The sequence below is a fragment of the Carcharhinus amblyrhynchos genome, unplaced genomic scaffold (assembly GCF_965287045.1).
Source record: "Carcharhinus amblyrhynchos unplaced genomic scaffold, sCarAmb.v2.hapA scaffold_38, whole genome shotgun sequence".
Taxonomy (NCBI): Eukaryota; Metazoa; Chordata; class Chondrichthyes; order Carcharhiniformes; family Carcharhinidae; genus Carcharhinus; species Carcharhinus amblyrhynchos.
Window position 1 is genome coordinate 6,654,482 of NW_027649779.1, and position 25,519 is coordinate 6,680,000.

At 42.8% G+C, this 25,519-nt stretch overlaps 1 gene segment (V, D, J or C); it reads left to right on the top strand.

The window, feature by feature from the left end:
• Window positions 1–650: 650 nt before the first annotated feature.
• Window positions 651–17,063, top strand: LOC145362581 (Ig heavy chain C region-like). The segment is given in 7 exon segments: window positions 651–841; window positions 976–1,275; window positions 2,492–2,536; window positions 13,149–13,448; window positions 13,850–14,164; window positions 15,074–15,382; window positions 16,615–17,063. Coding segments are annotated over 7 exon segments (1,707 nt in total).
• Window positions 17,064–25,519: the final 8,456 nt, after the last annotated feature.

Here is a 25,519-nt window from a genome sequence, read left to right on the forward strand (position 1 = left end):
AAGGAGAACTTTAATGATCTCAGTGTCTGTTCCGATTCATTAACTTCTCCATCAAAAATCAATTTAATTTTATGTTTCTCTGTCAACTCACTATTTAATTATCAGGAGGTTGGGATTCTCATTATTTTCAAAGGCCTGTCTTCGAGATTGAGACAGTTTTAAAATATAAGGAGAAACATTGTATTGTGTGAGAGTTTTTTCTCATCTCCAAACCCAAATTGTTCAGTGATAGCCATCCAACTGTAAATAGAATCACTTTGTATATTCTACACATTTAATTACAGAAATCGATGGTATTTCTTCTGATAAATTGTGCTTTATTATTATAATGTGGCAGAGACACGGAATTGTTGCAAAATTGTCTAATGTTCCAAAATGTTAGTTCATCATTTTTAGATTTATTTTCTTGTTGGGGGTGTGGTAATAAAATCACCATATTTACAATGGAATTAGTTATTTTCAAAGTAAAGAGATGATGAACTGTAATATCACCATCAGAAATAATGGGGACAATACAATGAACATTTCAGCCAAACAAATATCCCGATACACATAAAATGCCCACTTTAATATTAATCTATTGTAAATCTCCGAGTCCATTCTGTTGGGGGTGTGGAAGGTGGGACGTGGATCCAGGCGCCGCCTCCAGCAGGGAATCAACAGGCGGCGCCTGGAAAGCCGCCCCCTTCTGCCGGGTATTTAAATACCGCTCACTGGGACCGGAATCCAACAGTCCGGGAGCTGGTTTGTTCACTGAGTTCCTGACACAACCATTTCCCCCAAATCACCAGAAAGATGAGGTCGGCCATTTCTCTCAGTTTGTTGCTGACTTTCTTATCTGGTGAGTATTTTTTTTGATTATTGTTCAAGTCTCTCACTGTTACTGTCTCAGTGTTAGTCTCTCTCTGGAATGTTCCAGAGTCAGCAATCATTTCACTAAGATTAATCCCTGGTGTTTTTGATCTATTTTTACAGGTGTCCAGTCGGATGTTGTGTTGACCCAGCCAGAGGCAGAGACCGGGCGTCCCGGAGGCTCCCTGAAACTCACCTGTAAAACCAGCGGTTTCAATCTTGGCAGCTACTGGATGGGTTGGATCCGGCAGGTTCCCGGACAGGGCCTGGAGTGGCTGGTTAGCTACTATAGCTCCGGCAGCAACTACTACGCGCCATCAATTCAGGGTCGATTTACTGCGTCCAAAGACACTTCAAACAACATCTTCTCTTTGGACATGAGGACCCTAAAGATTGATGACACGGCCATCTATTACTGTGCAACAGACCACAGCGAGAGGATCCAGGGCTGCACCCGGACAAGAACAGCCCGAGAGGGATATCAGCATCTTCCATCATAACCTGAAGGTCAGGATCTGTTTTAAATGCAATATGATCGAGGGTGGTCAGAACCAAACTATAATCGTGTTTAAAATAAAAGTAACACAGAAAGCATTTAACAGTAAAACTTCCCAAACTCACCGATATAACTGGTGAGCTTTTCACTGACTTTATATTCATTGTCGTTTCAGCAAGTCCGACACACGATATATTACTCTTTTTAATATTTCTGATAGATTGTGTTGTATAAACAGTTGCCTACATTTTACATTAGAGCAAAACTGATGGTCCATTTGAAGTGAATATTGAACAGCAGTACCGAACAGACTGAGTGCAGTTTTTGTATGGGTGTGTGTCACTGTGATATACAGTGGGTCACAGTGCTGAGAAAAGCGCCATCCTCATACAAAAACCTCAGAAAAGGACGTTGCTTAAATTTGTGACCAATGCCATTGCCGAATGCCAAAGTAAATGAGGATTCAACAAAATAATACTTAGAAACAGCATTGTTTCTTTTTAAGATGTAAAATGCTTCAATTTTATTGTTATTGATTTACACGCTGAATGTGCACAGAGAGTGTAAAAGTTTCTAACCTCCTTTATCAATATCATGACCAGTAAAAATTGAAATATCTCACTGACTCACCCTTAACGAGCTGGAAACAGGCTTTTGAAATAGCAGTGAAATTAACTGTCTGTATTTTACAGTTAACAGTCCGCCTCAGTATTTGTCATGCTGTGTCTCACTGTGATACCTGGGATGGCACAGCAGTTACTGTCAATACAAAAACCCCTCAGCACTGATTGACTGAAACTGGATCAGTGTCACTTTTAAATCCCAACTGTAATCACTGTACAGTATTATTTATGTCCAGCACTGACCACATGGCAAGAATAAACGTGGAAAATCTTGATAATTACTCAATTATCGATGTGTATTTTCAACAACATGTTCACGTGTAACTCTGTGAAATATAAAACATTAGGGTCATTTATGAATGTCAAATGATTTCCAGAAATACAATTATAATCTAATGAACATTAATTGATTTTATTTTTCCTCTGGTTTGTGGATATTTAAAATAATGCTGATTTTGTCTCTATTTTGTACAGGGACGGTTATTGTATGACACAGCCTACGGAATGTGACTCTGTGATCCTTTCGACTACTGGGGACAAGGGACCATGGTGACGGTGACGACAGGTAAGAACCATCCACTTATTGAGTAACTGGTTTACATGTGTCTTTGTTTTATATTTTTATCTGTACTAATAATCCATATGGTAACATAAATGTGAGTTTGGTGGATTCTCGGTTGAGAATTGTTACAATGTTTCCTGTGATTTTGCTGCAAAGGGGTTTTAGAATTCCGCTCTTTCTTGACAATAGATGCTGCTGAGGGATTCAATCCCAATTGTTGGGATTTTGTGTTTATCTGTTGAGATTACTGTGTGGTTGGGTTACTTTAAAATCCGAATGTCTGTTAAACAATTCAGCGTTTCTGCAGCGTTTCATGTCGGCGACATCTCGTGGCTGCGGGTTGTACCATCTACTGCACAAGTGTTTGAAATTTAAACCAAAAATTTTCAAAAATCTAAAATTTCTATATCCAGTGAAAATGTTCCACTCACTCTCAATGCTGGTGCTGCTGTGTAATATTTTCTGCTTATTCTAAACATTAATTAGTTTGGTGTTGGGCGAATTGGCTGGAATTTATATTAAACATTTCTGTAAACGTTATACTTGATTCTGTTGAAAGTGTTTGCAGATTTGCGCTGCTTCTGCATGAAGCGGGGTTCAGTCTGTCAGTGATGCGTTTTTTTTTCTGGTGAGGAGATTATGTATCTGGGTGACCCTAAACAAGTAAAATTTGTGAATTAATTTGGTGTTTCTGCATTGTTTGAACTCAGTGACACTGAGCTCATACATACTTTGTGATTGAATAATAACATTCTGCGGGTTTGCAACTGTTTGATGCATAACTGCAGGGAGAAATAAAGCAGTCTTTATTGTGTTTGTATGTTTAAAATCTTTAGTGATATCGGCTTACGCCACTCGTTCGGAACATAGTTTGTCACTGCATTCAGATTTTGGGGTACCTGCAATGTTTAATCTCGGTGACATTTGATGGCTGGAACTTTTACCATCCAAATGTTTCAATATGTTTGAAATATTACCCAATATACATAAGACGTGATAAAGTTTCAATACTAATTTGTTGGACAAATTCCACCTCCTCGCAATGCTATTGCTATTATTCCAGATTTCTGCTTAGTTTAATAATTGGTTAAGAGCTGGTTTGCTAGATCCGATATTGAGATTTCTTTTTGCAATGTTACATTTGATTCTGTTGAATGGATAATTGAGCTGCTTTTCTGTGAAGCGGATTAATTCCCTCATTGATGTGTTTTGTTGTGTTTCTCCTGAGGAGATTCTGTGGTGCAGTCACTGTGAATGTTTAAAATTTGTGCAATGGTTTGGCTTTGTGGCATTATTTCTGTGTTGTTTAAATAGTGTTTGAACGGTGCCGTTGAGAGTTTAGATGTTTTCTGGTTGAATGCAAACAATCTTTGAGTTTGAAAATCCTTGTAGGGAGAAAACAAGCAGATTGGGGGGGGGGGAAATCTTAAAGATATCACAGCATTTTTATAAATTTTAAATAACGCTTACAAATTCAAGTAAGTCATGACTTACAACGCTCATTCGGACACTTAGTCTTTGCTGCAATCACAAACTTCCCATGAACAAGTTTAATAGTAAAATTAATATAAATCAAAGAATTATTAATCGGTAATTTAACTCCTTATTCACCACAGATTATTTTACATTAATAATTTAGCAATAATTCCCGTTAATAGTTTTGCTGTGTTTTTCACACAAATAACATGACCAGAACATTTTCCAGACTGGAAATATTTTGTGACAATTCCAGAAGCTATTTCAATGATAACCTGCTGTTTTCACAGCCGTGCTCAGTTGAACAAGATACTTTGCATTAATCGGTATATCTCAGATTTAGTTCGCCTTTACTGGAATAAGAGTTTTGCAGAATAGTTTCCTTTCTGGAAATTGTTGTATCCGATTATTAATTTTTTTTCTATGCAATTGTAACCAGATTATTCGTTCTAAGTATTTTTTTAAATTAGATACCGAGATAATTAATTACTTATCTCATCTCAAAATTTGTGAAATTGTTTGGTGTTCCTCAATTGTTTTTACATTGTTTCTGCTCAGTGCTACTGAGCAGTTCTGGCTAAATGAAAATAAAATTGCTTTTGAATATTCTTGTAGGGATAAAGCAGAAACATATATGTTAGGGCATTTTATTCATGTTAACTAATGGTTACATATTAAAATAAAACATGAATTACAATTCACTGTATCTCTGTTAGGGACATTACACTGCCCTGAATCTGTTATATTCGAAGTTCTCATTTTCAGAAAAAATAATTGCCCAGTTTTTGGGATTTGAGACAGCCAGGGAGAGATAGTTAAAAGGCAAAGGGAGTTTTAAAATGAACATCAGGTTAATTTAAAATGTTTATTGATTTTTTTTCACTGTTGTAATTTGACATTGGATCAGTTAGAATCAAACAGTTTATAAAAATTTGACAAACTGAACAGAGTTTTCTGACAGATGGAATTCGCTGACACTCAAGCAAAATTGCTCAACTGATTTTGTGTGAATTGTAGTAAAGTGTCAACAGAAACTGGCTACAGATTGACAATTAAATGCTTGAAATTCAAGAAGATTACTTTGTATAAAAAATAGTATGATATTATAAATATTATAAAAATAATATTAGCTCTGCACTTCATAACATCATGTCTCCCATTAATGTTAAACACAGAATAGAATTATCGGAAGAATAAATGACAGAATGGAAGAATTCAGACTAACTGAAGCTTATGTTTAATTCATATTAAATATTATAATGAAGAAAAGGTCGAGGCTTAAATTCTGCATCGTGTTTTTAGCGTTACAGTGGATTTGAATCAAGTATCGTCTTTGTGCTTGCACTGTTTAATTCAGATCTTCTTTAATTAAACAATGTGTTCAGTAATGAAGTTGTGATATGGGTGGTCTAAATTATTAAATCGCGGAAGCGGTATTATTGATTTCAAACGGCCAGGCCGTTACAGTCTATACAGACTCAGAAATCTGCATTTTTAACAGGATTGCTGGTTATAATAAGACATTTGTAGTAAAAGTGAAAAAGTAAAATATTACAATGTGATTAGATTTAAGTAAATGAATGACAGATGTTGGAATGTTTCCATTCAGTAATTTGTATTTATAGTTTAACATTGAGATTTAATTGGAATCTAATTATTTAACAATGTTGAGGGCAGAAGCACGTTTTGAATGATTGAAAACTCATTTTATTACAGAATACAAATCAGCTGGCAGGGGAACTAACTGACAATTAACAATAACTTAAAATGTAATATTGACGCTGATTAATTCAAAACAAAAGACCTTGAATATTGCACTAGCGTGCAAAATATTATCAGTTTTAGAGAATATTTAATTGAATCAAAATGAATTCAAAAACAAAACATTTCTTTACTCAGCTGTGCTCGGCTCGATAAGTTGTTTTGCCTTGATTATTTTGTTGGTTACATTTAATTAAGAAATTAGATCGAATCAGGTAACGATTTTCAATGTAAATATTTCCCGGTTTGTTTAATTCTTACTGTGTCACTGTATCTCTGTTAGGGACATTGAACTGTTACTGTGTCACTGTATCTCTGTTAGGGACATTGAACTGTTACTGTGTCACTGTATCTCTGTTAGGGACATTGAACTGTTACTGTGTCACTGTATCTCTGCTAGGGACATTGAACTGTTACTGTGTCACTGTGTCTCTGTTAGGGATATTGAACTGTTACTGTGTCACTGTATCTCTGTTAGGGACATTGAACTGCCCTGAATCTGTTATTTTTGCTCATTTTCAGCGAAATTACATTTTTACACAGTTTTCGAAAAGTGAGACAGACAGAGAGAAATAATTAAATGTCGAGAGGAGTTCTGAAATGAATATCAGTTTAATTTAAAATAGGTTATTGATTTTCTGTTGTAAGCTGACTATTGATCAATGAGAATCCAATAGTTTGAAGTTGACAGATTGAACAGATCTTTCTGCTGGGAACTCGGTTGTTGAACTGTTTGTGTCTGTTCTGTTTCTGGGCGGGCGGTCACTGTGTTGGGACCAGGAATCTCCCTGACTGGTTATAAATCTTCTGGTTCCTTCTCCTGTACTGCAGGAAGTGAAATTTGATTTATTTCTTCGATACACCTGTCCCTGTGAGAAATGTGACTGTTTGACTCGGCGTCTCATAAATTAAATCCCTGAAGCATATTGTGTCCATCAAAGAAGCAGAAACATCAGACTGTGGAGGGAGAATTGGGTGATTTTTAAGCAGTGATGTACCGGCCTTGGGAATGTTCGATGAACAAATACAAAGTGAGATTTACTATATTGTGCTCCGTACTACAGCAGCCCCTGAACTGTTTAGTTTGACAGTTGAAGGGTCAAATTCACTTGCATATTATTTTTAATCTTCTGAAGGCATTTTAGAGACATTTGCTCGGCCAGAATTTTTAATCTAATTGTTCCTTCACAAAGTCTTGATATGAAGCATCCTTGAACAACTGCAGTCCATATGCTGCAGGCATCCACCCTGCTGTTAGGCAGGGAGTTCCAGGATTTTGACCCAGCGATTATGAATGAATTGAGGTATTGTTTCAGGTCAGGATGGTGTGTGTTTTGGAGGGAAGCTTACAGGTTATAGCGTTTCAGATGTGGATGCTGCCCTTGTCCTGTTGGGATGGAAAGGCAGCGGGTTTGGACAGTGTAATCTATGGAGCCTTGGTGAGTTGCTGCAGTGCATGTTGTATATAATACACACAGTGCTGACACTGCTTGTTAGTGATGGAGAGAGTGAATAGGGTGAATGAGGGGCCGGGTAATCTTGTGGGTGGCTTTGCCCTGGATTGTGTCAGATTGCGTGAGGTTTTACAAGTTTCTCTCATTGAGGAAAGAAGAAAGTATTTAATTGTGACTGACTCGTGAAAGATTTAAATGTTTTTCCCAACACTTGCCCCACAGTCCGTGTTGTGCTCTCTTGTCACTCCCACTTGCTGTGTTAGTGGGTGAGTATGTGTGGAGTGAGGGTGCTTTTCCAGACTGAATCAGCCAGATAGAGACTTAAACACATCATACACTCTCACACACATAAATACACACATACAGACGCTCATATTCTCTCACACATACATACACACACTTACTTTCTCTCTCATACGATATCTCACACACATTCTCTTTCTCTCTTGGTCTACATAGTCTGACTCAAATACAAATACAGGCATACTCTCGCTCTCTCAATCAGTCTGTCATCTCTCATACACAAAAACACTCACACGCACACACCTCCACACACAATCTCTCTTACACGCAGACACACACGCACACATAAGCATAGTCTCACGCTCTCGCACACGCGTTCTCTCTCCCAAACTCTGTCACACACGCTCAAGTTGTCTCACATTTATTCACACACACTTTCTCACAATTCCTCTTGCATACATATCTGTCTCTCTCTCTCTCAAACACACACACATATTTCTATCTCTCATGCACACACTATCTCACACCTGTACATTCTTGCACTCACACACTAGCTCTCTCATAAACCGTCTCTCACAAACATAGACCTATGCACACACTCTAACTTATACACAGACAAAGTCTCTCACATAAGCACAGTCTCGTGCAAACATTCTCTGACACACACACACACACACACACACACACACACTTTGCTTCTATCACCCACACACATTGCACACATCTTTCTCTCTCACACGCAACCCCATGCACACTTCCACACACTATTTTGCTTTCCAGTAGGCACACTGTCCCCTCTTGCAAACGCAGCCCACTGTCTCACACACGTGCAAACACAGTCTATCACACACAGGCACCTTCACACACACATTCACCCTCTCTCTCTATCAAACACACACCCAAACACCCTCTCACACACTTTCCACCTCACATACGTCAGAGAGACTCTCATTTACATCATAGAATAAAGTCACAAGATCCTACAGTACAGAAGGAGGCCATTCAGCCCATCGAGTCTGCATCAACAGGAATCCCACCAAAGCCCTATCCCCATAACCACATGTGTTTACTCTAACTAGACCTCCTGAAACTAAGGGGCAATTTAGCACGGCCAATCCCCTGAACGCAAACTTCTTTGGACTGTGGGAGGAAACAGGAGTATCCGAAGGAAACCGAAGCAGACACGGGGTGAACTTACTAACTCCATACACAATGACCCATATCGGGAATTGAACTGTGAGGCAGCAGCGTTAATCACTGTGCCACCTCGGCCACCCCCTCCCCCTCCCCCACTAACATTTGAATGAGGGTGGGATCGAGGAGCCCGAGTAAAACTCATGTGAATAAGTTTCAGCGGGAAATTCTTCTCTGTTTGGATTCATATTTAGCATAAAGCAAGATGGTGATGGTTGTTGGAGGTCAAACATCTCAGTTGAGAAATCACTGCAGGAGTTCGGCAGGGGACTGTTCTGGGACCAACAATCTTCTATTGCTTCATCAATGACACATTCCATCCAACATGAGGTCAGAAGTAGGGATTTCCATGTGTTACACCGGACACAAAGACACAATCAATAAGAAGGGATCTGGCTGAGACTAAGTCCGCCTGGTTCCCCAATACTGGTGGAAACTTGGTGTTTGATTCCTGTGTGACCCTAGTTTTGCTGGAAGCTTCCCTTCCAGCTCCCTCAGTCTGTCTATTTGTTCACTGATCCGTGTTTCTGAAAGAAAGGCCCCGACATTAAAGCAGCTGCCCGGTGATCTACACTGATTCCTGACTTTACACAGCCCTGTTACTGAAAGCTGATCAATGGAGAGAATCGGGAAAAGATCGATGGAGAGGGAGAGGAGGAGGTGGCTCACTGACTCTCTCACCCTCACCCACACTCACTCACTCACCCTCAATCTCTCAGCCTCAATCAAATAACTTCACTCACTCACCCTCACTCACCCACCTTCCCTCACTGACACACTCTCACTCACTCACCCTCACTCACTCACCCTCAATCTCTCATCCTCACTCAAAGAACTTCACTCACTCACCCTCACTTACCCACCTTCCCTCACTGACACACTCTCACTCACCCTCACTCACTCACCCTCAATCTCTCATCCTCACTCAAATAACTTCACTCACTCACCCTCACTTACCCACCTTCCCTCACTGACACTCTCACTCACTCACCCTCACTCACTCACCCTCACACACTCAACCACAATCACTCATCCCCAATCACTCACCCTCATTCACGCTTACTCACTCATGCTCACTCATTCACCCTTGCTCACTCATCCACCCTCACACACACTCCCTCACACACACTCCCTCACCCCCACTCCCTCACCCCCACTCCCTCACCCCCACTCGCTCATCCCCAGTCACTCATCCCCACTCACTCATCCCCCCTCACTCATCCCCCCTCACTCATCCCCCCTCACTCATCCCCCTCACTCATCCCCCCTCACTCATCCCCCCTCACTCATCCCTCCTCACTCATCCCCCCTCACTCATCCCCCCTCACTCATCCCTCCTCACGCACTCGCCCTCACGCACTCGTCCTCACGCACTCGCCCTCAGAAAGTCACGGATCCTGATTCACCCTGAGTCACTCACCCTCACACACTCATTCACTCACAATCACTCACTCATATTCGCTCACTCACTCTCATCCATTCTCACTCATCCTCGCACCCTCACACTCACTCACTCACAATCACTCACTCATATTCGCTCACTCACTCTCATCCATTCTCACTCACCCACAAACACTCATTCAACCTCACTCGTTCAACCTCAATCACTCACCCTGCCTCACTCATTCTCACACCCCTACTGACTCACTCACATTCACTCACTCTCACACCCTCAGTCAACATCCATATTCACTCACTCACACGCACTCACCCTCACGCACTCAACCTCACATGCCCTCATTAACTCACTGTCACTCAGCCACCCACACTCATACACCATCACTCACTAACCCTCACTCACTGACTTAGACCCTCAGTCAGTCACCAACATTCATACTCACCTTCATTCACTCATCCCACGAATCCACCCTCACTCACCCAGTCTCACTCACTCATCCCACTAATCCACCCTCACTCGCCCTTTCTCACTCACTGTCACTCACCCCATTCTCTCACACTCACTCAGTCACCCCACTTACACACCCTCACTTATCCAGTCTCACTCACCCTCACTCACACTCAATCACTCACCTACCCACCCTCAATCACCCAGACTCACCCCCACAGACTCAAGCTCAATGACCCTCTCTCTGTCTCTCTCACTTACTCCACCTCACCCATTCAAACTCACTCAGACTCACGCACTTACATTCACTCACACACCCTCACATCGTCATCATCACTCAACATCACGCACCCTAACTCACAAATCCTCAATCACTCATCCTCACTCAAACACCTTCACTCACTCACCCTCAATCTCCCACCCATCCACATTCATTCTCCCTCACACACCACCCTCAATAACACACCCTGACTCACTCACTCTCACCCCTCACTTACACAGTTACATTCACTCCCTCACCCTCATTCACTCAATCTCACTCACTTTCACTCACCCACCTCCACTAACCTTCACACATCCTCACTCACTCTCCCTCATTCTTTCAATCTTGCTTACCTACACTCATCCAGCCACCTTCACTCACCGACCCTCTCTCACACACCCTCATTTACTCACGCTCTCTCACCCTCACCCACACTTACTCACCCTCAATCACTCATCCTCACTCAAAGAACTTCACTCACTCACGCTCACTTACCCACCTTCCTTCACACGTACACCATCACTCATCCGCTCTCACTCATTTAATCACTCACCCTCACACACTCACATTATCTCACTCACACTCACTGAATCTGTGTGGGGAGGGTCTGCAACGAGAGAGAAGAAAGATCTCAAGTGGCAGTTTGGTGTTCAAAGGTGGGAGCTGCCCTGGGAGTGCAGAGAGCTGGAGGGAATCGCTGGGGGCTCGGGGCCAGGGACAATGACAAAGAGTCAGGGGAGAACAGGAGGCGGGGGAAAGGGCAGAGAGCCGGGGTGGGGGGAGGACAGAGAGCCAGGGGAAACAGCAGAGAGCTGGGGGAAGGGCAGAGAGGCGGGGAACAGGGCACACAGCCGGGGAACAGGGCGGAAAGCCAGGGGAAAGGGTAGAGAGAGAGGGGAAAGGACAGGGAGCAGGGGGAAAGGGCAGAGAGACCCGTGAAAGGGCAGAGAGCTGAAAGAAAGTGCAGAGATTTGGGGGAAAGGGCAGAAAGACCAGGGAAAGGGGAGAGAACCAGGAGAAAGTCAGGGAGACACAAAAAGGGGCAGGGAGGCAGGAGAAAGGCCAGAGAGCCGAGGGAAAGGGCAGAGAGCCCAAGGGAAAGGGCGAGAGAGTCAAGGGGAAAGGTCAGAGAGCTGGGGGAAAGGAGAAAGAGGGTAGGGAGCAGGGGCAGAGGGCAGAGAGCTGAGGGAAAGCGTAGGGAGTTGAGGGAAAGAGTAGAGAGCAGGGGGAGAGGGCACAGAGCTGGAGGGAAGTGTAGAGAACCAGTTGGAAATACAGAGAGCCGGATAAAAGGGGGAAAGAGCCACCGAGAAAGACAGAGAGCCAGGGGAAAGGGCAAAGAGCTGGGGTAAATGCGTAGAGAGAGGGTGATGGATGGACAGAGTGAGGAGGTTCAGAATAGAGCTAGCACCACAATCAGCTCATTTGTAATCTCAGTGAATGATGGAGGAGACTTCAGGACCCGAATGGGAAACTCCTGCTATTAATGTATGATCCTTCAATGAGTCAATGTTGGATTTATTTGTATTTATAATCACATTTAGAGTTTCCTGATCATTCAGTAAGTATTCATTCCGGAGGTATTTTTGAAGCAAAGTCACTAATCTCCGTTTTGTGGAGTGAGAGGCAGTGAGTTGGAGAGAGGAAGGGGCACCAATCAGTTTGAACACAGGCAATTTCCAAAACTAGTGTGGAGATGCCAGAGTGAGGTTGGTGTGGGCACAGTAAGGATTCTCACAACACCAGGTTAAAGTCCAACAGGTTTATTTGGAATCACAAGCTGTTGGAGCTCCCTCATCAGGTGAGTGGATAGTCTGAATGGAGGGAGAACTTCTTCATCACAAAGTGTTGTTGTTTGAGAAATAAACAGCGGTTTGTCACACACTGCTGTTGTTTGAGAAATAAATAGTTGCGGCAATAATGGAGAAAATTTTTCCTGTTCTCTGTTAATCCAATGAATGACATGTCATTGTGAGACTAACAGAATGTGTTTTTTCTCTTCCTAATTTGATAGAAGTGGAGACAGGGATATGAGTTTCTACAGAGAAGACAATTCCCAAATGATAGAAGTAACATCATCTCAAAGGCGGATGAAAGATTTATTCGGGAAATATTAGGGATAAGTTCATAATTCTAATCAATGTTCGAGATAGAAACATAGAAAATAGAAGCTGGAGTAGGCCATTCGGCCCTTTGGGCCTACTCCGCCATTCACTTTGGTCAGAACTCATCACTATCCTGATCACACCTACTACCCACATCCCTTCATCCCTTTAACACCAAGAGCTATATCTAATATAGAAACCTGTTTGTAACAATATGTTTGTTGACTTAATAAACGCACGAGTCTAACTTGTACAATTGGCTATTCTTTCCCAGCGACACCATCTGCGCCCACTCTCTACGGCCTGGTCTCCTCCTGTCAGCAACAGAACTCCGACGGCTCCATCACCTTCGGATGTTTGGCGATGAATTACTCTCCAGATGTTGCCAAACTAACCTGGAAGAGAAAAGGGCAGCCGTTTACCATTGGGTCTAAGACGTTCCCGTCAGTGAGAAATACGGATGGAACCTACACCATGAGCAGCCAGTTAACCATCAGCGACTCAGCGGGAGAATGCCCCACAATTGACTGTGAGGTTCGACACATCAACACAGTCAAGAGTGTTGAAATGACATGTAAGTGTTGTGGAGTTTGTGTAAAACAGAAACACTGTGATTAACATGTAGGGCCTTGGTTATAACTCATTTAAATAGATGTGCATAATCCTGCCCTCTGGATTGGTCCAGTTAGTGTCTATTGACTGCAAATGAGTTAGAACATAGAACATAGAACATTCCAGCGCAGTACAGGCCCTTCGGCCCTCGATGTTGCGCCGTCAAGTGGAACCAATCTAATGACCCTCTAACCTAAACTATTCCAATGTTATCCATATGCCTATCCACTGGCCATTTAAAATTGGCGAGTCCACAACTGTTGCAGGCAGGGCATTCCACGCCCTTACTACCCTCTGTTGACAAAAGTTTAATTGATCCACATCTTCTGCAGGAAATGTCTGATCTGTTTTTTTATTCTGAAGGCCCTCCGCTTGTGATCCATCCAACTGTTATCATCACCGTGAGTTCCAGTAAAGAAATCTCAAACAGGAAATTCGCAATCATCGTCTGTTCAATCATCGATTTCCAGCCGGGGTCAATGGAAGTGAGTTGGCTGAAGAATGGGAAACCCACGCATTCAGGAATTGTCACCTCTACCCCCTGTGAAGTGAACGGGAACTTCTCGGCCAGCAGTCGGCTGACAGTCTCCGCTGGGGAATGGTTCAGCAAAGCGGTCTATACCTGCCAGGTCACTCATCAAGGACACACTCAGAGTCTGGACATCAGCGCATCTCAGGGTAAGAGACTCAAACAGAGGACAACATATATCATTCTGATGTTAATCAGAATTAGGGATCTATTAACGTTGGTACAAAGCATAGAACAACTTGTAAGTTATTGTCATGTAGTTTGCTGCATTAGGACAATATCTCATTCAGAATTTCATCAGAAAAACAATTTTTTTGTTATCCTTTCCTGAGATGTGTGTTTATTTCCCAAACCTGAGGGCACTGAAGTGTCACTCACGTTGCGGTGAATCTGGAGTCACATGCATGCCAGGCCAGATAAAGACAGCAGGTTGATTTTGCTCAGGAGCATTTGTGAACTAGGAGGGGTTTTACAGCAATAGCTTCATGAGAACTATTTCAACTTTGAATTGTAGATTTTTACAAAATTCAAATTTCATATTTGCAATGATGGGATTCGAATCTGTGTCCCCAGAGCCTTAGCCCGAGGTTATAAGCCCATTGACAACACCATATGCCACTGCCTCCCCTTAAAAGAGTGCCACCTTTCGGTTTGAAGCAACATAGTGAGCGAGGTGGCCTTGATGTCAGCTTGTTCCTGAGACAGCTGGTAAAATTTGGAGAGACAGTAGGTGTGAGACTGTTTCACAGGTCACAGCACAGGGGTAAAATATTAGAAAGTGCATCCACCCTATTTATAAATTTACTTTTTCCCTGAGTTCAGGATGGTGTATTTGTTTGGGAATTCTCTAATCCTGATTCATGGAAATGTTACCGCTGCTCCAATATTTAATACAGGGAATAATTCCATACAGCAAGCTGGTTTCCCATTCGCCATGGAAGGTGAAAGGCGAGAGTTAGAGATTGATATATTGAAGGCCACTTTGTCTCCTTCAAGCTGAAGGCTGCTGTCCTGCTTCTGAAGGGGAACTAGGGTTCATTTTCATTTCTTATTCACAGATCCTCTCCCGTGCCTTGATACCACAGTGAAGATACAGCCACCACCAATAGAACAGGTCTTACTGGAGGCGACCGCGACCTTAACCTGCATCATTTCTCATCCTCCTGATGGAGTTAACGTCTCCTGGATCCGAGACAGGAAGTATTTGAAATCAGAGATTGCCAAAAAGCCCGGAGCGGATCCTGACAGCGTGATCAGCGAATTAAGCATCTCCACACAAGCCTGGCTGAGTGCGGCTGTGTTTGAGTGCGTGGTGAGCCATCAGGATCTGCCGACTCCTCTAAGAACATCTATCCACAAGGAAACAGGTGAGCTGAGAGATTGAAGGAATAAATGTAGGGTCAACGACAGGGTTCTGAGCAATGTGGAGGAACAGGGAGATCTTGGGGTTCATATCCACAGATCTCTGAAGGTTGCCACTCAAGTGGATAGAGCCGTGAAGAAGTCTTAAAGTGTGTTAATGTTTATTAACAGGGGGTTTGAGTTTAAGAGCCGTGGGGTTACGCTGCAACTAAACAGGACCTTGGTGAGACCACATTTGGAATATTGTGTTCAGTTCTGGTCAACTCACTCTAAGAAGGATGTGGAAGCATTGGAGAGAGTGCAGAGGAGATTTACCAGGATGCTGCCTGGTTTGGAGGGTAGGTCTTATGAGGAAAGGTTGAGGGAGCTGGGGCTTTTCTCTTTGGAGCGGAGGAGGATGAGAGACGACTAAATAGAGGTTTATAAGATGATGAGGGGGATTGATAGAGTGGATGTTCAGAGACTATTTCCTCGGGTGGATGTAGCTGTTACTAGGGGGGCATTACTATAAGGTTCATGGTGGGAGATATAGGAGGGATGTCCGAGGTAGATTCTTCACTCAGAGAGTGGTTGGGGTGTGGAATACACTGCCTGCTGTGATAGTGGAGTCGGACACTTCAGGAACTTTCAAGCGGTTATTGGATAGGCACATGGAGCACACCAGAATGATAGGGAGTGGGATAGACTGATTGTGGGTTTGGACATAGCTCGGAACAACATCGAGGGCCGAAGGGCCTGTACTGTGCTATACTGTTCTATGTTTCTATGTAAATGCATCACTGTGTCTATCTCCAGTGAAAGTGTACTCGTCAATGTTTAGTATTCAGTGCATTAATGTTCTCCCCTGAACTAAACGACTCTGGGCCGAGTGATATTTTTCTGGGGAGTTTGATGTGTTGATGAGTGAAAAGTGAAATGAAGGCGATGTTATTGGGTTTAGATCGAAGAAGAAGGGAGGAGCCTGATGTGGAGCATAAAAACCAGAAAACCAAAAAGAAAAAGTAGATCAGTTGGGCCGAATGGCCTGATTCTGTGCTGTAAACTTTCTGAATCTTTCCACTCCACCCCCCCTGAGTTATTTGAGAAAACAATTGTGTTCACCTCTCCTCCAAGCTGCAAATCAAAAATGGGAACAGTTAAAATCAGAAGCGAAGCGCATTTCCCTGATATCTAACCAGCGGTTTCATTGTCTCCAGAATTCTCCAGTTTATTGACATTTATTGTACATTTTCTGCAGATCCAAATCCGCGGGAACCGGTCGTCTCTGTCCTCCTGCCCTCGGCAGAAGACGTCTCCGCTCAGAGTTTCGTCTCCCTCAGCTGCTTAGTGAGAGGTTTCTCCCCCCGAGAGATCTTCGTCAAGTGGACCATCAACGACAAGCCGGTGAATCCCGGGAACTACAGGAACACCGAGGTGGTGGCGGAGAACGGCGATAGCTCCTTCTTCATGTACAGCCTGTTATCCATTGCAGCAGAGGAATGGTCCAGCGGCGCTTCTTACTCCTGTGTGGTGGGACATGAAGCCATCCCCTTGAAGATCATCAACAGAACAGTTGACAAATCCAGCGGTAAACCCAGTTTTGTGAACATTTCCCTTGCACTGATGGACACGGTTAATTCATGTCAATGAGAGTCACTCACTTCCATTAAAAACTACAATAAAAAGAATAAAAACATTTTCCTCTAACGATCAATGAAATACCCAATTGTTTAATTGGTTGTTTTTCCGTTTTACTTCCATATCTTTGATTTTGAGTCAGATATTTTCATGTCTCGGACCCGACATTGTTGACCCAGTGCTCCCACCGGAGATACACACTGGGTCAGGGATAGAATAGAGCACATTCATTACAGGATTCTGCAAAATATCTTCACTGACTTTCCTCCCGCTGAGGGGGAAAAAAATCCGACATTTTTAACATGTCTGACGCACAAACACAACATTTAGATCTCTGTGTCCCTGCTTCTCTCATTGACCTCCTCTTTAAGCTGCTGCACCGCACCCACTGGGAACTGAAGTGAGGGTCACACAAAAACCATGGAGAAATATTCCCCCCATCGGATTGAGGGAGAGTGAAATTGTTAACATCCTGGGTTCCCACTAACCCAGCAGAGAGAGGGGAGGAGCAGTAGCTAATCCATGTCCCAAAACTTCCTCAATGAAAAGAGGAGGAATGTCATTCTTTAATCCACTCACCTCCACCTCCTCAGTGGTTAGAACCATCAGGGACATTGTATCACCGGGTAGAGAGAGGGAAACTCTGAGCTCACTCTCCTCCCTTTCCCGTGTTTGGAAGGGAACAGTTCTCTAATATAAGGACCCAGTTGCCAACAGTACAAGTTAGTTTCCGGTTTACTTGCTACAGATTTCGAAGTCTCATTATCTTAATCATTGAAATATATCTATACTAATGCAACATAATTTTAAAATGTCTCAACACTCTTGTTCCTGTTAACCATGTGCTGGCATTGATTTCCCAGAATACAAATTTAAACAAGTCATAGATTCCTCCCCGGGTTTTAACTGTTCTGTCCCTGAGGTCTCTGAGATACATCAATGAATTATTTAATTCTCTCTCCTGATATCACCGTGCCCCTCACATAAAATACATTTCTACAGCAAAACATTGAAAATATGTTCAATTATCCGGGTTGTCTGGATCATATTCAGTTCACTATTGTCGGTGAAACTTGAAGCAACAGTTAAAAAAATACACACACTGATAATACTGCACACAACTGTCACAATTATACATACATACATAGGCGTACACACCCACACTCACAGCACTCACGCACTCACGCACTCACACACACATACACACACTCACACACACACTCACACACTACACACACTACACACATTCACACACTACACACACTCACACTCACACACACTCACTCACACACATACATACACACACTACATACTCACACACACATACACACACACACTCACACACACCCACACATACAGACACACTCACACGCATACACACACTCACACACACACACACACGCACACACACACACGTGGACACAATTGCACAAATACACATACTCATACATATGCACACGAATACAGAATGTTAATATACACACACAAACGTATACACATACTCCCACACACAGAAATATAGACAGGCACATTCAAATACAGACACAGAATCTCACAAATACACGATACGCACAAATGCACCCACAACAAAAACACAGATACATTCATAAATAAAAATGCACATTCACGGATCAGAAGAATACACAATATACGCACAAACGAACTCAAACAAGCACGCTCCCACAAATACACTAATGGACCACACGTATACAAACAAAAATACATGCATACACAAATACTCTCTCTCCCTTTCTCTTTCGCTCTCTCTGTCCCACACGCACCATCCACACACACGCAAACACACACACACACACACACACATATACACGCACACATGGATGCACAAGGGGGCATGCACCCACACCCGCACACACAGACACGTACTTGTATAAAAAGGCACAAAACAAAACATGCACACAAATTATCAAATATATACAAACGCACGCAGAAACACATGCAAACACACAAGTACGCATTACCTAAACATACGTGACTAGGTACACAGACCCAAACGCAAACACATACATGCATACACACAATACGGACAGATAACACGCATGCAGGTCCAAAACATACACAAACAGATACACACACTCAAACAAATGCATATTCTCACACGTTCTCGCTGAAATGAATACTGATATAGAGACCCATAATGTTATACACATTATCACTTATACAGGGAAATACATGTAACAATATTAACACACTGCATATAGATAAACAGAGAGCAAAATATTTTCACACAAACATGTGGATGCAAACATTCACATGCTCATACAGAACAGAACACCACAGCACACAATACTACACATGGAAACACAGCCATACACTGACACATTGTTATAAATAACTATCAGCAGGATTTACATGCACTAATATGTTAACAGATACGCACACAAACACACGGAGGAACAGACAAACACAGAAAGGGAAGGAAACATTACTCGAGTGACAGAAATTAACACATTGAAATAGGCAGAAACACGAGCACACGTTAAGAGTGGCATTAATAAATATACAGAGACTTCACACAATAATAGTCATATATCCACAATGTCTGAAGAATAAATGATACAAATTATACAAATTATCCACAATGTCTGAAGAATAAATTATACACACAGACACACAACTACACAAATCAACAAACAGAGGCAAATGAATCCCTCATACACACAGATTAACTCAGGACCAAAGATTAATGCAGCTCAGGAAGTGTTCACACACACACACACACACACACACACACACACACACACACACACACACACACACACAGACACACACACACACACAATCTTAAATACAAACAGCAGGTAAATGATGAAAGTAAAATTGAAGTGTGAATTTGAATGGACATACACACCGATAACTATCCCAATTCTCAAAACACTGCCAAACACGTTGAGAAACTGAATTAAGCTCATGATTAAATAAACATTTCCACCGTAAAGAAGCAAAGATTAGAAATTACATCCCAGATCTTAAACAGCAGCATTCACAGTTTACAGATCAGTCACCATCTGTGGAAACAATCATTGACAGGGGAATGTTTCTCCATATCAGTCAGAACATTCTTCAATAAGGGTTCGTGGCAAATAGTTCAAAATGAACTGATTCTCAAGAAAACACCTTCAGTGCTTTCTGACATGGACTGTCCAAGGAATACCAATAAGGATCAGGTGTGAAAATAATTATGGAGATCTGTTACTGAGTGTCCTGAATTTAACAGGAGATATACATTGAAAATTAGACATGAGAATGAATGAACAGTTTATGAAGGAGAACAGGGGAAAAGAAAACAATAAGATTCCCTGGGTAAATAAAGTAATCTAATTCCATTTCCTGGTCTCTGTCCCTCAGACCCCACCGACCGCATCTGGATTGAAGACAGTGAGGATGATAACAGCAACATCTGGACAACCGCTTCCACATTCATCGTCCTGTTCTTCCTGAGCATTTTCTACAGCACTGCCGTCACTCTGATGAAGGTGAGATGATTCAATTCACTCACATTTCAAACTGGCAGAATGGATTTGAAACATCTCTCAATGTTTCACTGATTAAAAACATTAATGTCCCGCATCAGAAACATCTGCTTCAATATTGTCTCTTTATTTTACAGATCAAATGATGGGTTGAATTTTGGACGCTGCAGATTTCCCTCAGCTGATTATAAAGATCTGTGTATGGTTCCAATACAATATCTGCTCTCGGTGAATCTATCAGTAAATTTCTCTCAATTTATCATTCTGGATCTGTAACTGAGGCAACATTAGACATTATTTCAGTTTTCAGTGTGAAAAGTACGAGTTTTTTTGTTATAATGTTATTGTGGTTAATAGTTTCCCCCCTCGTTTAAAATTCATGTACAAATAATTTCTCATTCCTTATTCACGTTTGTTAATTCCTCTTTCTATTAAGGATCTGTTTTCTCTTTCTGGTGTATGTAACAGATGTACAAATATTGACGGATTCTCTGTACATGTCTCCTGTTCTCAATGTGACCCTCGATCGCTATGTTCGCTTTCCTAACTTTAAAAAAAACAATTTCGCTGTAAAATATTCTCTGAATTTTTAAATAAATTTTGAATAAAAATTTAACCATTCCTGTCTTGGCTTAATTCCGTTCTCCTAAACCCATCAACTCCGCTCCATTTCCCTATGACACGGTTTCCCACCCCCTTTCCCAGACAGGCATGTCCCCCCCAGTCATGGGTGGGATGTGGTTGAACTCAGGACCCTTTAGAGACAGAGTCACTGCGCCACCCAGTGACCCACCCGTGTAAAGACACCTTCATCGCTGCCTTTTTCTGATCAAATCCAGAGACAGAATGAATGAAGAATGAGGAGAACCTCGGTGAATTCACTCATAAACTGGTCTGTCATGGAGTTTAGAAGGATGAGGGGGGATGTTTAAGAGACGTATAAGATAATGAAGGGGATGGATAGGGTAGAGGGAGAGAGATTCTTCCCGCTTAGAAAGGACAGCAGTACGAGAGGGCACAGCCTCAAGATAAGGTGGGGAGGGGTGCAGTTTAGAACGGAGTTGAGGAGGAACTTCTTCACTCAAAGGGTGGTGAATCTCTGGAATTCTCTGCGCATTGAAGTGGTGGAGGCTACCTCGCTAAATATATTTAAGTCACGGGTAGATAGGTTTCTGATAGACAGGGGAATTAAGGGGAGAAAGCGGGAAAGTGGAACTGATCCACTTGAGATCAGCCATAAACTTATTGAATGGCGGAGCAGGCTTGAAGGGCTAGATGGCCTACTCCTGCTCCTACTTCTCATGTTTCTTTCTTATGTCCTTATGGAGGACCAGCAGCATTTAAACTGCCCTTAACCTTGTCTGATTCCCCTTAGTCCACCAGAAATGAGAAATGAATTTGCTCCGAATCTTCACTCCAGGGCATGAAGAAAGATTGTGTTTCATGTGTTCAAGCAGGCACTAACTGACCGAACGTAAGGCAGAATGTAAAATCAGTGGACTGGATGCAGGAGAAAAACACGAGAATAGTTCCAGAGATCAGAAACTTCAGTGGCGAATATATTTTGGAGAGTTTGGGACTAATTTTCTTGACAGAAAGTTGCTGATGTGTTTAATGAGGCATTCAAAATCCTGAGGGGTCTTGACAGAGTAGATAGAGAGAAACTTTCAATGGCAGAAGGATTTTGACACAGAGGTCACGGGTTGAAGTAAATTGGTGAAGGAAACGTGGAGACATCACGAAAAACCATTTTCAGACAGTGAGTGATCCAGATCTGGAATGTGCTGTTTGAGAGTGTGGTGCAGGCAGAGCCAATTAATGGGTTCAAAATGGGATTGGATAATTGTCTGAAAATGAACAAAATGCGAGACTGTGGGGTACAGAGTGTTATTGGATGAATTGGTCCTTTAGAGGGCCAACGCATACATGACGCTTCAAAACGGCCTTCTTCTCTGCTGTAAGTACTCTATCAATGTTGAAAGGGTGACAGTGGCATCGTGGTAATATCTCTGCGAGAGTAATTCCGAGATAGGCAAGTTTCTCAAGATAGATATTGATCCTGATAAATGCGAGGTGATGCATTTTGGAAGGAATAATGTAGATGGGAGTTACATGATAAAAGGTACACCAGTTAAGAGTATAGAAATGCAGAGGGACCCGGGAGTGCAAGTGCTCAAGTCTCTGAAGGTGGCAACACAGGTGGAGAAGGTTGCCAAGAAAGCTTACAGAATGCTAACCTTTATAGGAAGGGGTATAGAGTATTAGAGCTGGCGTCTAATGCTGCAGTTGTACAGAACGTTGTTTCGACCGCATTTGGAGAACTGCGTCCAGTTCTGGTCACCTTACTACCGGAAGGGCGTGGAGACCCTGCTGCTGTGACAATGCACCCTCTTGTTTAAACACTCTGCAATGCTGAGACTGGGGAGAGGAGTGAACAACAGGGAGCAGCATTGCAGCTTCTCTCCCCCCATTGAAACTGGGATTGTTGCTCCATCTGCTGCACCATCCCCACCACATCCACTGGGGGCAATCTGGACAATGGGCTGCAGGCAGACCTCACTGCGCCTGCGCCATAATCACACCCACCGCCGGCGGCGGCCATCTTGCGTTGCCAGGGGAGACGGCCGGCGGCCATCTTGCGTTGCCAGGGGAGACGGCGTCCCGCGCGCTGCACTCTGGGGGAATTCCCCTCCTGCACATGCGCCCAGGCAGTGACATTTTAATCTTTTAACATTTTGAATCTTGATGATTATTATTCACATTCTCACCCGTCAGATTTTCGGTTCCTTCTCCATTCGGGAAAATCGTTTCTGTTTTTTATTCCGTCTGTTTTTCAATCACACCCGCGCGGTGCGCTCTGGGAAAATACTACAGCACATGCGCGGTTCCGCCACCCGCCTCTTTATAAAAATATGTATTTTATTTAATTTTAATTCCGCTCCGGGCGGGATTTCCGGGTGGGAATTTCTCTCACTTTCTACATTTCTGAACCGTCGCTTTTTCCTCGACGGGGGGAGGGGCTGAAGGTGACGTCACCTCAATATGGCGGCTGTCCCCGCCTCTCTACAGGCCCCGGATGTTCCGCCAACGAGCAGCAGCCGGGCCGGAGTGGGCAAGAGGTGACACTGGGCGGAGCAGCGCCCGGGCGTGTTACAGCGCCCCCCGGTGGTCAGGAAGGGAAATAGCAGCAGCGCAGTCTCTGCCCAAAGGCTTCCCCAGTTCAGCTGCTCAGAGACACTGGGAACCTCTTCAACTGGAAACTTCAGCTTCTCACATTCACCCCCTGTGTTCAGTCATTGTTTAATAGACAACCTCTGTAGGGAAATCAGAAATAACTTGTTCACATTAAAGGGGATGGGAATCTGGACCATTCTGCTCAAAAGGCTCTGCTCGCCTTGAAATTTCAATTGAAATGTTCAAGATGAGAATTTATAGATACAAGTCATGTTGTATGTGGAACACTCATGATGCCAAAATGCGTCTCACTCTCTGAAAATGTTTTTTCGTGATGTCTCCATGTTTCCATCACCAATTTACTTCAACCCGTGCCCTCTGTGTCAAAATCCTTCTGCCATTGAAAGTTTCTCTCTATCTACTCTGTCAAGACCCCTCAGGATTTTGAATGCCCCATGAAAGTCACATCAGCAACTTTCTGTCAAGGAAATTAGTCCCAAACTCTCCAAAATGTATCCGTCACTGAAGTTTCTGAGCTCTGGAATTATTCTCGTGTTTTTTTCCTGCATCCAGTCCACTGATTTTACATTCTGCCTTACGTTCGGCCAGTTAGTGCCTGCTTGAACACATGAAACACAATCTTTCTTCATGCCCTGGAGTGAAGATTCGGAGCAAATTCATTTCTCATTTCTGGTGGACTAAGGGGAATCAGACAAGGTTAAGGGCAGTTTAAATGCTGCTGGTCCTCCATAAGACCATAGGAAAGAAACATGAGAAATAGGAGCAGGAGTAGGCCATCTAGCCCTTCGAGCCTGCCACGTCATTCAATAAGATCATGGCTGATCTGAAGTGGATCAGTTCCACTTACCCACTTTCTCCCCATAACCCTTAATTCCCCTGTCTACCAGAAACCTATCTACCCGTGACTTAAATATATTTAGCGAGGCAGCTTCAGCCACTTCAATGGGCAGACAATTCCAGAGATTCACCAGCCTTTGAGTGAAGAAGTTCCTCCTCAACTCTGATCTGAACTGCACACCTCCGCCCCTTATCTGGAGGTTGTGCCCTCTCGTACTGCATTCCCTTCTAAGCGGGAAGAATCTCTCTCCCTCTACCCTATCTATCCCTTTCATTATCTTATACGTCTCTTAAACATCCCCCCTCATCCTTCTAAACTCCATGACAGACCAGTTTATGAGTGAATTCACTGAGGTTCTCCTCATTCTTCACTCATTCTGTCTCTGGATTTGATCAGAGGAAGGCAGAGATGAAGGTGTCTTTACACGGGTGGGTCACTGGGTGGCGCAGTGACTTTGTCTCTAAAGGGCCCTGAGTTTAACCACATCCAACCCATGACTGGGGGGACATGCCTGTCTGGGAAAGGGGGGGAAACCGTGTAATAGGGAAATGGAGCGGAGTTGATGGGTTCAAGAGAACGGAATTAAGCCAAGACAGGGATGGTTAAATTTTTATTCAAAATTTATTTAAAAATTCAGAGAATATTTACAGCGAAATTGTTTTTTTTAAGTTAGGAAAGTGAACATAGCGATCGAGGTTCACATTGAGAACAGGAGACATGTACAGAGAATCCGTCAATATATGTACATCTGTTACATACACCAGAAAGAGAAAACAGATCCTTAATAGAAAGAGGAATTAACAAACGTGAATAAGGAATGAGAAATTATTTATACATGAAATTTAAACTAGGGGGGAAACTATTAACCACAATAACATTATAACAAAAAAAACTCGTACTTTTCACACTGAAAACTGAAATAATGTCTAATGTTGCCTCAGTTACAGATCCAGAATGATAAACGGAGAGAAATTTACTGATAGATTCACCGAGAGCAGATA